The sequence below is a fragment of the Podarcis muralis genome, chromosome 1 (genome assembly GCF_964188315.1).
Source record: "Podarcis muralis chromosome 1, rPodMur119.hap1.1, whole genome shotgun sequence".
Taxonomy (NCBI): domain Eukaryota; kingdom Metazoa; phylum Chordata; class Lepidosauria; order Squamata; family Lacertidae; genus Podarcis; species Podarcis muralis.
In genome coordinates this window covers 51,157,060-51,172,177 of record NC_135655.1, presented here as the reverse complement: position 1 = coordinate 51,172,177, position 15,118 = coordinate 51,157,060, and the positions used below count along the sequence as shown (strand labels likewise).

The window sequence follows — 15,118 nt, the reverse complement described above, 5'->3', positions numbered from 1 at the left end:
AATTGAAAGGATGGGAGAGAGGAACTGAAACGCAGCTCTGAGTGTTCTCTATTTATATGGGGCCTACACTAGAAATACAAGACAGAATTAGGCCTTGTGCTAGCCTTAGTTTCATTCAATTATGTATTCTTAGCTCCCTGGCAGTACCCCTGCCATGATTGGCAAGCAGCCGCCTTTCCAAATCCTGGAAGTGCCAATATTGATCTGCCTGCAGTGTCTGCACCTTTAGGATGTGGCACAACATACCTGTTTGCAGTTAAACCTTCAGCTTTGATGGGAGAAGCTGCATTTCTCTTCGTTTGCAGCTTCAGTGTGGATAAAGCAAAGGGTGATCAGCACACATGAACACAGCTGCATGATAAACAACTAGAGACAATAGATTTCATAGTTTTATTTAGTAAAATGTTAAATAAATACAAATTGATCGTTTATTCTGGACCCCTTCTTTTTCTTCCCACCTTAATAGACTAAAATCTAGACACAATTGTACCAAACCCACAAGGGACTGGAAGGCTACAGAAAAGAAGGCAGCAAAGAGACTGCAAATCACTATGAGCACCAGGCTATTCAATTTCTTTAAAAAAAGAAAAAGAAAAACTTAACAAAAAAGAAACCCACCTAACCAACAGAAGTCATGCATCCATATAACATTCACAGGGTGTTGATCTGTGAAAGCAATATTGTGCCCAGTTCACTTAAAGGTATGGGAACTCAGGATGGATGCAGAGGCAGCACGAGTGAGGTTGAGTTTATCTGGCACAAACATCAGGAGAAGAAGAGATGGGAGGATGCTGGCTATGTATGAATCAATACATCAGTGTACATGGGGGAGGAGGGTTTAGAAACCCACTGCCTTAAAAACAAAGGCTGTGAATTTCCTTTTAGGGTCATGGCCTCTTTCACAGACCACTTATTTCAAAGAGTCCTTATTCCAGTTACTAGAAATATTCTGGCTTCAACAATGGTCTTGAGACACAGATGGGATAGTTGGCTTGTAAGCAGCTCACTGCCGGTTCCTCTACTACCAAAGAATGGAATGAAACTACAACATAAGCCACAGGTGAGTGTAACATCCAACAAACCACTTGGACTTGACAGAGTAGAAAAGGACTATTCAGTATTTGCTAGTTCGGATATGACCAAACTGACATACAATTTCAAGATAAAACTTTATTGATAATGCCCGTTCTTAGTCTTGGTTCACTTCTCACAGGCCTGTTGTTCATAATGTAAATTGGCACTAATAGGACTTTTCAACTGGTGTCCTCGTGAGACTCCAATGCAACCAGCAAGGGTGTGTAGACCCCTGCTGTTGTTCCATGCCATAGGAAGAGTGAAGGACCAGCTTAGTCCAATCCTGGCTAAAGCACATTCTCTCAACAAGGCGCCTTCCTTCACTGTGTACAGGTGTGGCACTGTGGAGCGAGCAGACTCCCCAGCAGACTGGGATGCAGGTACAGCGCTTATTGCTGGGGGAGTGGATGGTGGACTCAACACTCACCCTCTAGGCTCACATAACTGAGCTGCAAAGGGAGCCCTGGCTAAACTCAAGAGGAGTATGTGCTAGGGGAAGGGGGATGATAAATGCCAGGGTCAATAACTATTTATTCCAACCACAATAAAAATGGAGGTGCTGTGCAGAGCTATTTCTAAAAGCTGCCAACACTGATGCAGATAATGACAGCTTCACCTGGGAATGTTTGCTGTTGTCCATTCTTAGTCATGTAAAGAAACACTCAGCACCTGGGCAAAATTATAGACCCCATAACAAAGAGGCTTCTTATCATCCTCAGCTGATGGGAAGGAAATTAGATGCTGTAATTGTCACTGAGTTTAGGCCTTTCTGTTTTTGTGACCTGCAATGTCATTTGCAGAGGGTTAAACCGGGATTTAGCACATAATTGAGCATTGTTCTAACCTGCATACATATTAGAAAACAAGTAAAAAAAAGCCTCCTAAATTTTTTTGAGGGGAAGGGGGGTAGGCATTTCTGCTTACCCTGGACCCAGACACAACTGTGGGACTTCCCCCTTAAACCTAGCAGTGTGTGGGACACAGGAAACAGCTGCATTTGCAAACCTGTTTGACTGGGGAGGCTGTTAGATGTGCACTGCATTACTGGATTGACCAAGGGCACCAAACTAAAATAGCAGCGTTACAGTGCTGGGGCTGGGGTCATGAACCGCAGTCACATTTTAGGGGAATTTAAAAATGGTTTGAAAGAAGTGAAATAAAAGCAGTAAAGATAGTACACAGAATTGTTGGCCCGAATGAGAGAAATGTTGTTTTTGCACAAGTACCGACTATCATCTTCTAGTTTGTATTTTCCAATCACAAATGCATGGGCTATGCTTGCTGCAATTTCCCAACAACTAGGAAGCTGTAGTTATTCTTGTGACAGTGCCTCTTCAGTAAAAAAAAAGGAGAAGATGTAAATCTGGTACAAGACTTCTTTAGCGTCAGAAAAGTCACAAGTTCAAATAGGTTCCACCTTACAACTACTAATGGAGTCTGACCACACAAGCCATTCTTTCCATTTTCAATTGCAAATAAGCAAATAAAAACTCCCGGCTGCATCCTCAAATATGGATGGGTACTCTCTGGGCTTTGCTGCGCCAGCACGTGAGTGTACACCCTGACGTTCACACAGCGTACCACAAATGAGCCAGGGCAGCAGCAGGCAACTCCTGCAGAATGTTTAGGAGTAGGATGGAAAGAGGCAATGTCATTTGCATGCAAGCAACTAGCCAGGATCCAGCCTTCAGGTGCAGAACACTGTCCTCGCATAGTACTAATTATGTTTCTGAATTCTAAGAAAATCAGGGTGACAAACTTGTTACCCTGATGAACAAAGATACTGTGGTTCCCCTACGTTTTCTCAAGGCAAAAGGAAATCTGACACATCTGCTACCCAAGCAAGGATCTTTCTGCACAGCCAAACAAAACATGCCCAAACTTTATTTTCTCCTTTGGCTATATTTCCAGAAGCCAAATCCCTCTTAAACTTAGCTGGTGGCATTTCCAGGACAGGAGATGCCAGCGAGGTGGGGGTGAAGGGGCAAGGAGAGAAGTACACACAAAATCAGAAGAATGACAAAATTAAAGATTCACAAGAGTACCTTGCTGCTCTTCACTTTAAACTAGCTGATCACTCCAGTGCTGCAGGCTAAGCAAAGTTATACCACAGATGTCACTAGTCAAGAGAGGCCAAATGTAAAGTAACCCCCCCAAAAAAATCCCATGGCTAAATCCAAAGCAGGGTTTCAACACATGGGAGGGAGACCTTTGTATAATAAATTGTTTTCCCTTCAGAAAGTACCAGGGACTGTCAGCCCCATTGTGGAGGCATAAAGATAGCATGTTATTAATACTACTTTGCTGAGGCACAGTTTTTAAATTGCTTAAAAGTGGAAGGTAGCAGACAAATGCCCCTTCCTCAGCACAGATCAACACACGACTCTTCCCCTTCCCCCAACAACAGCCTTGCACTGAGCTCTAGTCTTCCCTCTCTGTGTGGTACAAATTTTCATGGCCTGAAACACAAAGGAGGCAGAGAATTCAACACAAGATCACTATTTTTGGCACCTGTTCCATGTTTAAGATAAAGCAAATAGTTCTGCACTCCCTGCACCTTACATCATAGGCTAAGAGGGCATGATGGCCATTGCCCAAATTCCTGCATGTGTGGCCATTCTGAATGAACCTATGGCTTTAAGGGAAAAGAATACAAGGATGGCAAGTGTGTTTGGTGAGGGGAAGGAAGGGCCACATGCACATGGGAACAGCTGAAATCAGAAATCCCATTCGCCTGCCTCTGTCAACAGCCAACACCAATTTATCAACCAGAAGAGGTTAATTGGCTTCCTCCTGTTCCTTGCTGCTGGAAATGCAGCTTCTGGCCTGAAATATGAGGACTTGTCTATTTTTCATCCATTACACTCAGAATATCTAAATGTAGGTTTGCAAATTGCGTGACCCATCAAGCCAAATGCAAACCACCCAACACACACGGTTGCTTGTTTGCTGCACTCAAAGGCAGGCAAAACCAGGAGGATTATCAGGGATCTGGTGGGCTACATTTGTATTGGTAGGTCACAAGATGAAAAGGCCTCTCAAACATGCCCCCAATGATATTTTGTTCTGTGTATTGCTATAAAAAGTGTGATTTCCTCTGAGCAATTTTCCTGATTGGCTGCCTTCTGGCTTTACTTGCTAATAACACCAGGTACTTAGAAAGCTGCCAACTTCACTATGGAGTATCAAAAGTCAAATGGTAAGGCCTGCTCTTTTTCAAACGTAAAGCTAAGGCTATTTGACACAAATTGTCCTTACTCTTCACTGATATGTATAATGATAAAAGATCAGCTGCTGGACCGTGAGCATAACTGAGTGTCACTGAGGAGTCCTTGAGGGACAAGATTGGAGGCTGGAAGTAAAGAAACCGCCACAAACAATGAGTGGCAGGAACAAAATCCAGATGATTATGTAAATAAAGTGCATTAAGATGCATAGTTCTTCAACACAGAATAGTGAAAGCACGGCAGCACCATCACTGGCTGTCTGACAGAGGAGAGACTTTCTAACATGGACCTGGGCTGACTGCCATGACTTACGCCAACATGAGTGCTGCCATGGAAGTGAAAGGGTATGAAATATTGGCCATTTGCACTTGTCTATGCAAAGGTGGCTATTTCAGACTCGCTCATCTCATGTCCAGCACCAGCATTTTAATAGCATGAAATTACTGCGACAATTTGCTTCAGAAGACAGACAAGCTGTGCTAAGCAGAGCCAGATCCCAACGCTAAAATCCTTTGTCTCCACGTTCTCCCTATAATCTAGGTGCTATAACGACAAAGATTTTTAAATGCTGCCAATGCTCTCTTGTGCTTTTAAGCACAAGAGTTAACTAGGAGAGCTTAGCAGAGGAGAGATTCCACCAGTTGGAGGAAGGTTTGCAGATTGGATGCAGTTCAACCCCACAGGCTATTTGAATGGCATGACAATCTCTCGACACTCACCCCCAAGGCATTTTTCAAACAGAAACACAGCAGAATGGCAACATCATAAGCAAAACCTGTGTTAAAAAATTCTAAGTACACAGCATTTTCTCCAGTTCTGACACCTTTTTAATAGAAATCACTTGTTTAGGAAACAAATAGCACTTTTGTAATTTTTACAATGTTTCTTACCTTGATCTTATTTTTAAGTAACACTAGGAAGACCTCAATATCTTTTTCTTTTTTAATTTAAAAAAGTTGTTTTTCCCCCAGATACAAAGATTTTGCCCTTGCATAAAAAACAGTGCCCAAAACGATGACACACGGACTCACAAAGACTCACTGTATCTCACTGACACTATTACTTCTAATCTATACCATGCAAGGTCCCATCTACCTCTTTAATCGGACTGTCAGCCTGAAAAAAACAGCTTTTCTATTCCTTACATTTGTAACCAAAAGAGAAAGGAAACAAAGGAAACAGGCATTTTAATTTTTTTGTTTTTTTTTTACTATTTGGGCCATATGTTTGGGACATGTGCTGTACTGTTTGGAATATCACTTTTGCTTGACAAGTGTACAAAAAAAAAAAAAGTTGGAATTTTCATTTCAGTCGTGACCCGCTTTTCTGAAACCCCAGGCTGATTATATTAGTCCCCCTCCCTTCTCCTCTTCCTCAGCAAAAGCTTCCTGGGCCAATGTGATGCCCAAACCAGCAATTTATTTCACTTGTCTATTTGGAAAAAAAAGTGGATAAACCCAAAGCTGCCAATCTAGTAATCCCCAGCCTGAGTGTGCACTAGATACTTAGTGAAAAACCCTTCCCCATTCCTTTTTGTCTCTCCTGTCAAAACAATAGTGAATACTGCTTATTGGATAGGCTTGGTCCCCACTCCCACCACCCCACCCCTCTGGACCCTAGGACTTGTTAATTCATATTTCTGGATTTTTGGTTTAGTAGTACGGAGAATTCAGAAACAGGAAAAGCCCACAGGCTCTTTGGACTTGAAGTTTCCTTAGCTAAACAAACTGGTCTGCAGATAAGATTTGAAACCTGCTCCTCCTCCCTGCTCCCCACCCCCAAATAAAAACAAAAACAAAACAAACCTAGAGTGGCTGTGGAGGCTGCTGCAGGCACACACTGGTGTAAAAGAGAGAAAGAGAGAGAGAGAGAGTAAATATATTATTTAACTTGGCATGATGCTGGCAAAGAACCTCCAGCTGGCACTATTCATGTAACATGGTCCAAACTTTGCACGTACACACAGAATAAGGAGGATCGATTGGCAACTCTGGTGCCGCCTGGCACAAGCCTCTTCGCGCTCTTTCTGGAACCAAAGAGTTCTGCGCTTTCCAGAAGAAATCCAGCTTTTCTTTTCTAGAGTTTTATTGTTTTGCTCTTCTGCCTCGCCGCCATCTCCCCCGGCTCCTTCTTCCTGTGCTATGTTATTTAGTCTCGTCGCCCTTGGTACAGTTCACCATGCAGCTCTGGGAGGGGGAAGAGGCTGGGGTGGAGGCGGCGGCAGCCTTTGCGCTATTGGTGGAGTCCATGCCATTGGAGATGGCGACGGAACTGCCCTCAGAGTTTATGGGTTTTGAAAGGTTGATGCCCTGGATGAGGCGAATTAACTGTTTTACCTTCTCCAATGAACTGTGCATTTCCTTCTGTTTTGCCAGGATGGTGTTCTTCATTTCCATACATTTCTGAAGCAGATTGGAACGACATTGCATTAATGAGTGCGCTCATAAAAAAAGGCCCAAGCGAGAATGAAAGTTAAAGCAAAGGGATCCCAAGATCCACAAGAGACTGCAAAAACAGATTCTTTGTCAGAGTACCTGGTGGATACAACATGGCTCCCATACCAAATACGGCCCACATAGCAAACCAAAGAGTTCAAAGAAAGCAAATGCTATTTCACAGCCACGACTACAGCATATAGATTACAACTATGACTTAGCAGAGAAAAAGAAGCTCTAACAAACATAAGAAGCCTCTGAGACTTTTAAAAAACACCACCATGACAAAGCTGTGGTGAAGCACGGCTCAGAACTGATACTGTGATTGGTCACAGTAAACAGTCATTTTCTAAGATTCACGGCTGTAGCTTCTAGCGGAACACAGAGGATAAACAAACCATCATTTAGCACAGCAATACTTACTGTTATAGAATTGCTGAGCTGTTTGACTTTCTGTTCTAGCTGCTCCCTTTCCTGTTTTAAATCTGAACTCCATTTCAGTAATTTCTGTTTTTCCTCTTCTTTTGCTGTGGAAGAGAGTACATCAATTGTATCAATTATGCCCTGCAGATGGGATCTCTCAGCTGCTTTTGCACAATGGAAAGCCAGTACTGGACCATACCTGAAGCTGCAGGTGCAGACATAAAGAGAGTCAGATGAAGCTGTCATATCCATTTCATTACTGGGGTTATCATGCAGTCAGCTCTTAATTTCCTTCTGAAAACAAACATCCTACTCCCTTCCTCAAAGTAACATTTTCCAAAGAAAAGAAAACCAAGCCAAGCCCTGCACCATTCTCTTACCTGCTTTGTATGCAATATACGAATGAACAATTGCTAAAGTTCCTGGCCACGGGATTGCTTCTTCTTTCTTGAGCATCTGAAAGAAAGGAGAAGGAACACTTGGCTGACATGTTCTACCTCTAGGAAAGATGACACACACTAAAGGGTATCTTACACAACAACTATTAAAATCAATGCCATTCTCTTCTTAGGCCCTCCCCAGGCAATAAAACAACTTAAAATCCCCCTTTGTTCTACTCTTGGGTTGCTGCTAGTTCTGGTCCGGGACAAGAAGCCTGATGCTTTGTTGACATGTGATGGATGTGGGAGGCCAATGGGAAAGAGAAATGAACCAGACTATATCCACATATCAAAAGGAGGGAGAGGAAGACTGTGCTGCAGTGCTATCAAGTGCATGGGGATAACACGTAACCTTTCAAGAACTAAATAAAAAACATAAATTTCATAAAATGGTAAGGAAGGGTAGCCTTGTTGCTTTAAAGTCTACATTAAAAAACAAAATGAAGGCAATTACATGATCATTTCTATGCTTGGTTGTTTCAGCAGGCAAGCATTCAGCCCCTAAAGAATTAATTTAAAAAAAATAAAAATCCCTAAATGGATAACAAAATAGTGAGGCACTGGTAGGAAGAAGGGGAATTGTGTTACTAATCACTAAAACATATGTGCCTGTGATATTCAAAACCAGCTTATACATAGCACTCACAATAGTATGCTGAAATGGGATGGGGGGGGGAGGGGAAGGAATTTCCAAGCAAAAGAATACTGAGGTTTGAGTACTGGGGAAATTCTTCAACAGAAGCATTATCCAAAAAAGATGCCTGATCCACAACTCAACACGCACCTCAAGCAAGTAAACATTGCATTTACTGCACACACAAAAACCTCCACAATAGTTTGGGAAGACCCTCAAGATTTAATAGCATGAAATACTCACACATCTGTGCTAAACCTCCCACAAGGGAAGCCTGTTTAATCACCCTGTCAGCAATTTTGTACATTCCCTTGCATCTACAAACATTTTCTGCTGATGAAATTTTAACAAGCTGAACAGGAATGAAGAGACAACATATCTGATCTTAAAACTTGCCAGTAGAGAGGATTGTGACTTCATGATTCACAAACTGCTGATCTAATTAGCTAAAGGAAAAACACTCTGATAGCAAAGAGCAGTCTCCGTGGAGAAAACTACATGTTACTTTGGCAAACATGCATTTCCCACAAATGTGTTTGTTGGTTAACAGCAATGCAGGAGTAGCGGGGCATTTCCAGAAGAGAATTGGTGGGTGGGAAACGGGTGTTTAATCATGTGGTTATTCATCACAAAACGTTCCTCCCCAGCTGGGCTTATTTTTGCTCTCAGAGCCAGCTATGGGGAAAGATTTAGCATCTATCTCATGCCTGCTAACTCTCACCTGTAAAATGCCCTGTGTCCCTGCATTATCATGCAAACATTGCTTTTCCAGCATGTAGCTTTGTCCTAGACCTTAAAATACTGGACTTTCCAACACATGTATTGTAGAATGAAGCTAACATTATTTTGTGGAAGCAGAAATAGATAAAGATGCAAGTGTATCAAAGGGAATCTTCCCCGTAAGTCTTCGAGCTTTGCCATGGCAAATAAATGGCTGTTTAGTACCCTGAGATGTGGAACAGAAAAGCAAACGTTTGATGGCTTTGAATTTGTGAGGCCATTTCAGTTCAGGTCAGATATTGTCACCCTCTCAAAGTCTAAGCCATGTGCCCCACCCATTTTGTCCAAAAGCAGAGAACCATTGCGAGAGGCTTCCCCTTTTGTGTCAAACAATACCTGGTCTTGACATTTGGGACAGATCCACATGCCCTTGGGAATAGTTTTCAGAGGTGGGTCCAGACAGTCCAAGTGATACACACGTGAGCACGTGTCACACATCAGCAACTGCCCACTTTTCCTGCAAACACTGCAAAAATCTTCATGGATATCACCCTATAAAATTAGAGGGGGAAAGGGAACTTACAAACTTTGAAAACTAAATTCCAGTTCAAAGTAAAGTCCTAAGTGAATGAAATCCCCAAAATAATATCCTTTTCATGAAACAGAAAGAAAGCTACCAAAGGGTGCCTGACGATTAGATCCACTTTCTTCAGACAGAAAAGAACCACAAGGAACGTCAAGGGCCACAGCTTCTTCAAATGCCACCATGTCTACCCTAGTACAATTTCAAACTATAAAGCACAGATCACTTATTTATATAGTTAAGGATCACACCCATCTTATTTCCAAGTAAGTGAAATTAAATGTGGGGTGAAAGTCCCAGTGATCCACTGTATGGAAAACATTTTTAAAGTGCCACAATAGGTTCGGTTCTCCAGGAGGTGCAGAACTTGTCACCCATGTTTCACTTAATGCTGGGTGGGATTAGACAGCGTCTGAGAGTGTGCTGTCATCACCATGCTGATGACACACAGCTCTTATGTCATCTTCTGCAGGTAGGCAGTGGATCTGCTGATTGGTGCCGTGTCATGATAATGGACTGGATGAGGACCAATGACATGAGTCTTAATCCAGCCAAGATGGATTAGCAGGTGAATCTTCTGACCAGGTGAATGGCATGCAATCTGCTCTTGGCAGGGTGAGACTCATTCTGAAAGGTCCATAGTCTGAGTGTTTTCCTGTATCCACTGCTGTCACTTGAGGGACAGGTGGCCCTGGTAGTGCAGAATGCTTTAGCTTCTGTTTTTTGTTACAAAAAAGTTAAAAACCAAAAGATTGTAAGTCACTTGCAGTGTAATTGAAACCTAGGATCCACTGGGATGAAAGAATTTGGATATGGCAGATCTTAATGGGTGCTCAGCTGGTGTCATTTACACTAGCACAAGTTCCCCCCAGAAGGGGGCATTCTGGAGATGTGGCAGAGCAAGGAGAGACTTACACCTCTTCCAAACACCTTCTGGCTCAGTCAAGTGACCCAGCAGCCCAGCCAATGTAGCTGGCAAAGAGTGTCCTATTCCTTCTGAACTGAGTTTGGAATAAGGGGAACTTTTGCCACTGTAACATGCCAGCATTACTTATGCTAGCTTTCTATAGTTAGGATTGCTCCATTAGAGACTTTTGTAGTAAGCAACTAATAATTTAAATCCAACACTAGTAGCCCGATCCAACACTAGGAGCTCACAATACTGAGGTGCTTATTTTGTTTGGGGATAGAGTGCATAAATCAAATAGTGAATATGAATATTCCAATGCTGGAGAGGAGTGAAACTAACACATATACAAGGAATAAAAGCTGGTATCATTAACCATGATGGATAAGAGAGATTTGCTGTGGTGGTTGCTGCTGGTACTACTGTATGTCTTTATTTTCAATGGCTATATGACCACACTGGATTGAAAAGCCTCTAAGCAAATAAGCAAAATCTGCACAGCTATAGGGGCAGAAAATTGTGAGCAGTGAAGTCATGGCCATTTCTAGGTGCCTGTGACATCTGTACAGCCTCATTCCACGCAGCACGCCAAATCAAAACAAGAAAGCAAGGGGATGGGTTAGGCAGGTGGGGGCCAAAGATAAAATATAAAATTAATGCTTTCTATTGGCAAAAGAACTGTGGCCTACACGTTGGCAAAATGTGATATCTGGGGAACAGCACTGAGGAGAAAGGCTGCCTGGATTCTCTGCAAATATGAGTAAGATCTACATATTTCTTGTGCAATAAAATTATTGTTTGCAAAAGGCTATGGAATATAGCCTTGGGCATGCTTAGCATGAGCATAAGCATAATTTCACCAGGGTGCTACCTCTTAAGGTAGCTACAGTCCTTCCTAAGAAATGTGTGTCATGTGCCATCATCTTTTCAATATTTTGGAAGTAGAAGGCACTGGTTGCAAAATTAAGTTAATGCGCCACTTTAAGCCTAATATAACTTTAACCTTGGTGCATCACTGCAATATCCAGTAATAGGTATGCTTTTTCTGATTGATTTTACGTAAACTTGGCCTTTCGATAGAAGAGATGGAAAACCTTGACCAAACCAGACTAACACAAAACACCATCCCCAGATGTAAAATGGCAACAAAGGCCCCAGTACTAGTTTTAATAGCAAGAACATTTCAGTTTTGCATGACTCTTTGCATTACTTTCCCTTCCTTATCTCTTCACTTTAGGATGCAAAATTCTTAGCAAAGCCATTTAGTTTCCTTTTCTCTCTTTCCTTCTGCCGTTACCATCTCATAGTTACTATTTTTATTTGTAGATTACTGTACAGAAATGCAGAAAGAGAAGAAGAGCTAAAAAGAACAGAAATAAGGTAACAGAAAATGGCTTAATACACGAATTTCAATCAACTGAGGGCTGCTCTGGAAAATTGCTACATCCAAATCCCAATCTCTAAAGCTTTCTTCAAATTCAGAATATAGGGATAAAATTTGAAAGAAATAAAAGTGTCACAGCCTCCTTAAAATATGTAATTCAATCTTCCATATCAAACTGAGCAGTGGTAGGATTTGAATTATGCCAGATGTTTTCTACTGCCTTACATAGCATGCTAATGTGCCCATCTTTATTAAGAATACATATTAAATGATGCCAGAATACCAACCACTGGCGGGTGGGAGGATATTACCCACAAACATTAGCTGAGGCTTAAACTTTGACACTGAAAACCAAGCCTTCACACTTTGATGGAAACCTCTCTCTATTAATTCCTAAATTTACTGTGCTATCCTGACTTTGGCATGTAAAGATGCTTTGATTTTGCAAGTTCTACATATCAAATGAGTGCTGGATTCCAATGTTCAAATTATGGGGGGAAGGGGGGGGGACTTAATGAAAACCTCACATTTGATCCCTCAACCCCCCACCCAGCTTTTAAGTCAGTCATACCCCTCTCTGTAGCTTTCTACAGTGTTGTAGTAGTAGCAGTAGTAGCTAAGATGAGTTCACAAAATATAAGGGGGTTGGATCCCCTGTGACTTGAGCATTGTTGGGTTCTAAGGTAGTTCAATCTATAATAATACAGCCAGTTTCATATTGTCCACTCAACAGAGTTAAACTTTCATGTATCTCTTGAAGCATTATGACTACCCAAACTCAAAAGGCCTACTTTTTTCTTGTATTTTGTGATTGCATGGAGGACAAACACAATGAGGTTTCCCTAGAACAGGGATGGGGAGCATATAGCTCTCCAAATACTGCTGAACAAATTTACAAAATCCCCCGACCTCTGGCTGTGCTAGCCAAGACTAATGAAAGTTTGAGTAGAGCAACATCTGGAAGACCACAGATCCCACATCCTAGCCCTAGAGCGCTTGTTGAAGTGGAGCTGAAACCTAATGAGCATCTTAATCTGAGTAACTGATTATGGCAGTTAAAGATATTCAGAAGCTAACAAGATCAGAAGGTTGTACTCAGTTGTTTCTCTCCATTAATGGGATGTACTCTGCAATAGCAGAGGTTTCCATGAATGGAAGGGAAGCAGTTTTCATTATCTTCTGGGGCCACCTGCCCCATCAACCTCCACAATCCTTTGGAGCAGACCAGGGAAGGTCTAGGGACTGCAGAGAGATGGGGGGAAATCAGCAAACAATGCCTGCCCCCATTCCATTAAGGGAATCCTATATTGGATTAAAGAATCTTCGGTGAGTGGAGGGACACAACTGAAAACAAACCTATTTACCATAAATTCTCCAAAAAACACACACCACTGAAGTGAAATAAGAGGTGAATTTCTGGAGGAAGCAATACATTCATGTGATGTGTGTACATGTTTGGTGGATGGATATTTAGCAAAACACTCTAGGCTTGAAGGCTGATGGCTAATCAGAATTACATCATTACCGAAAGCTCAGAACATTATGTAAAAATGTGCAACAGACAACAACTGGAATGACAATGAGCTCACTGTCCTAGTGCTTTATTTATAAAACAAATGTGCTTAAGAATCTAGCAACCTTTGTCAAACCTGTTATAAGTAGAATGTGTTCATGTGCATGTGTGCACGCCATGCTAAATCAGCAGGAAAGTCCTCTTTGTTTGGATCAATTTTTACTACTGCCTTCTGATAGTCTGGGAGATTTCATGAATAATACAATACCTAGAGAATGAATGACTATGGCTCTTAACACAAAACTTGCATCCTATAGGAATGCTGCCTGTTGATTTTATCTTTTGCAATACCCAGCAGTGCAGAAAAGATACTGATGGTGTTCCTGATTTGGCTATTCTTGGCTGCTTCAACAATGAGGCTACAGATACAGTTATGTAAGTTAGAGCAATCCTCAAGCTGCATATTTCATGAATGAGATGCAGAGGCTCTTAGCTCAGCAGCATAAAAAACAGATTGGAGGAACATCTAGTGCAGCCCACTAGAACATAAAAGTTATGCAAGTCTGATTGTGTGTAAAATGTGTTCATTAGTTGGGTCTTACAACCATGGAGCTATTTATTATGAGGAAACGAAGGTACAGAGAAGTGATGAGACTTGACCAAGGTTGTGAGTCCAGAACTTCCAATTCCAACCCAGCTATCATGAGAAGGATGGATTTACCTTCCTTCTGAGTAATAAAAAATTACCACCCACACTCTCTAAAAACAGACAGTGCTGCAGATCAAGCTATGGATTAGAGCAACTTTCATTCAGCCTGTGCTAAACTGGCAGAATAGGCAACTGGGCTCACATACCAGGAAGATACTTTCACAGAAAAGAAAACTTTCCCCCAGATAGGTATGCAGAATCCATAAACGAGAAGCAACTGCCAGGTGTCAGTGAAGGCACTCCCTCTGATTCCACTAATGCTGCGTCCAACTATCTTGAGCAAGAATTTCTCCTTACTTTATTGATTCAGTAATAATACGTAATTGTGTGACAGGATCTGTTCTCCTCCTGCCACTAGATTGCTGAAATATATCACATATGCACTGTCTTTAATTCACTGCATCACTGTGCATCTGGGAAGGGCTTATAGAACTTTGAAATATTTCCCCTTCTAACTCTACAATTCTACGATTCTAGGATATGAACATTCTGGCATGTCCTGTGGATATCATATAGATATATATATATACTACTCCAGGGTTTGGGTGGGGGGTGAATAGGTACAAGTAGAAGTGTAGGGGGCTGAAGAAGGGGGTCATATTATTGCAGTTTACCATAATACCAGTGCATCTAAAGAACCAAATTCTGAAGTCTCCACGGTCTCTTCGAACAGCAAACCTCTCAGGAAGAATTACTTACGTCTGTGGAGCTGGGGCTGGGCAGGGACACAGGATGAACAGTTGCGGGGAAAGAAAATGTGGTCTCTGTCTTTTCATTTTCAGGGGAGTCAGGATGACTGGACAGAGGGGATGTGGGGGTCAGAGCCCCAAACCCCAGCACCGTGTTGTATTTAGGTGGACGACCTACACATTAACAAAAGGGAACAAAAAGGGGAGGGGAAATAATCTTACATACCTTTGGCCAGTGCTCCTCATTGGCTAGCATGAAAAAAAGGAAGTGATGTAGTACAGAGAAGAAGTTAGTATTATAATCACGAGTGAAAGAAAGCCAAGTCAGGACTGTAAAGTTATTTTTAAGACACTTAAAGGAGAATTGTGTAAGGAAGGAT

General features: G+C 41.9%; 1 protein-coding gene across 8 annotated transcripts in view; it reads right to left on the bottom strand.

Annotated features, from left to right (window-relative positions):
• Positions 1–376: 376 nt before the first annotated feature.
• PHF21A (PHD finger protein 21A) overlaps positions 377–15,118 on the bottom strand; it is a 129,390-nt gene continuing 114,648 nt past the window's right edge. For 4 of the 8 annotated variants that reach the window (XM_028727224.2, XM_028727215.2, XM_028727194.2 and 1 more), the window contains 5 exons: positions 14,749–14,912; positions 9,350–9,505; positions 7,540–7,615; positions 7,160–7,263; positions 377–6,703 (listed from right to left, as the gene is read on the bottom strand). In XM_028727224.2, coding sequence (XP_028583057.2) covers positions 6,446–6,703; positions 7,160–7,263; positions 7,540–7,615; positions 9,350–9,505; positions 14,749–14,912 — 758 coding nt within the window. In that variant the 3' untranslated portion in view covers positions 377–6,445. Of the gene's footprint in view, positions 6,704–7,159; positions 7,264–7,539; positions 7,616–9,349; positions 9,506–14,748; positions 14,913–14,964; positions 14,988–15,118 lie in introns of all 8 variants that reach the window. The other 4 variants (XM_028727242.2, XM_028727232.2, XM_077928838.1 and 1 more) reach the window with 2 other exon arrangements.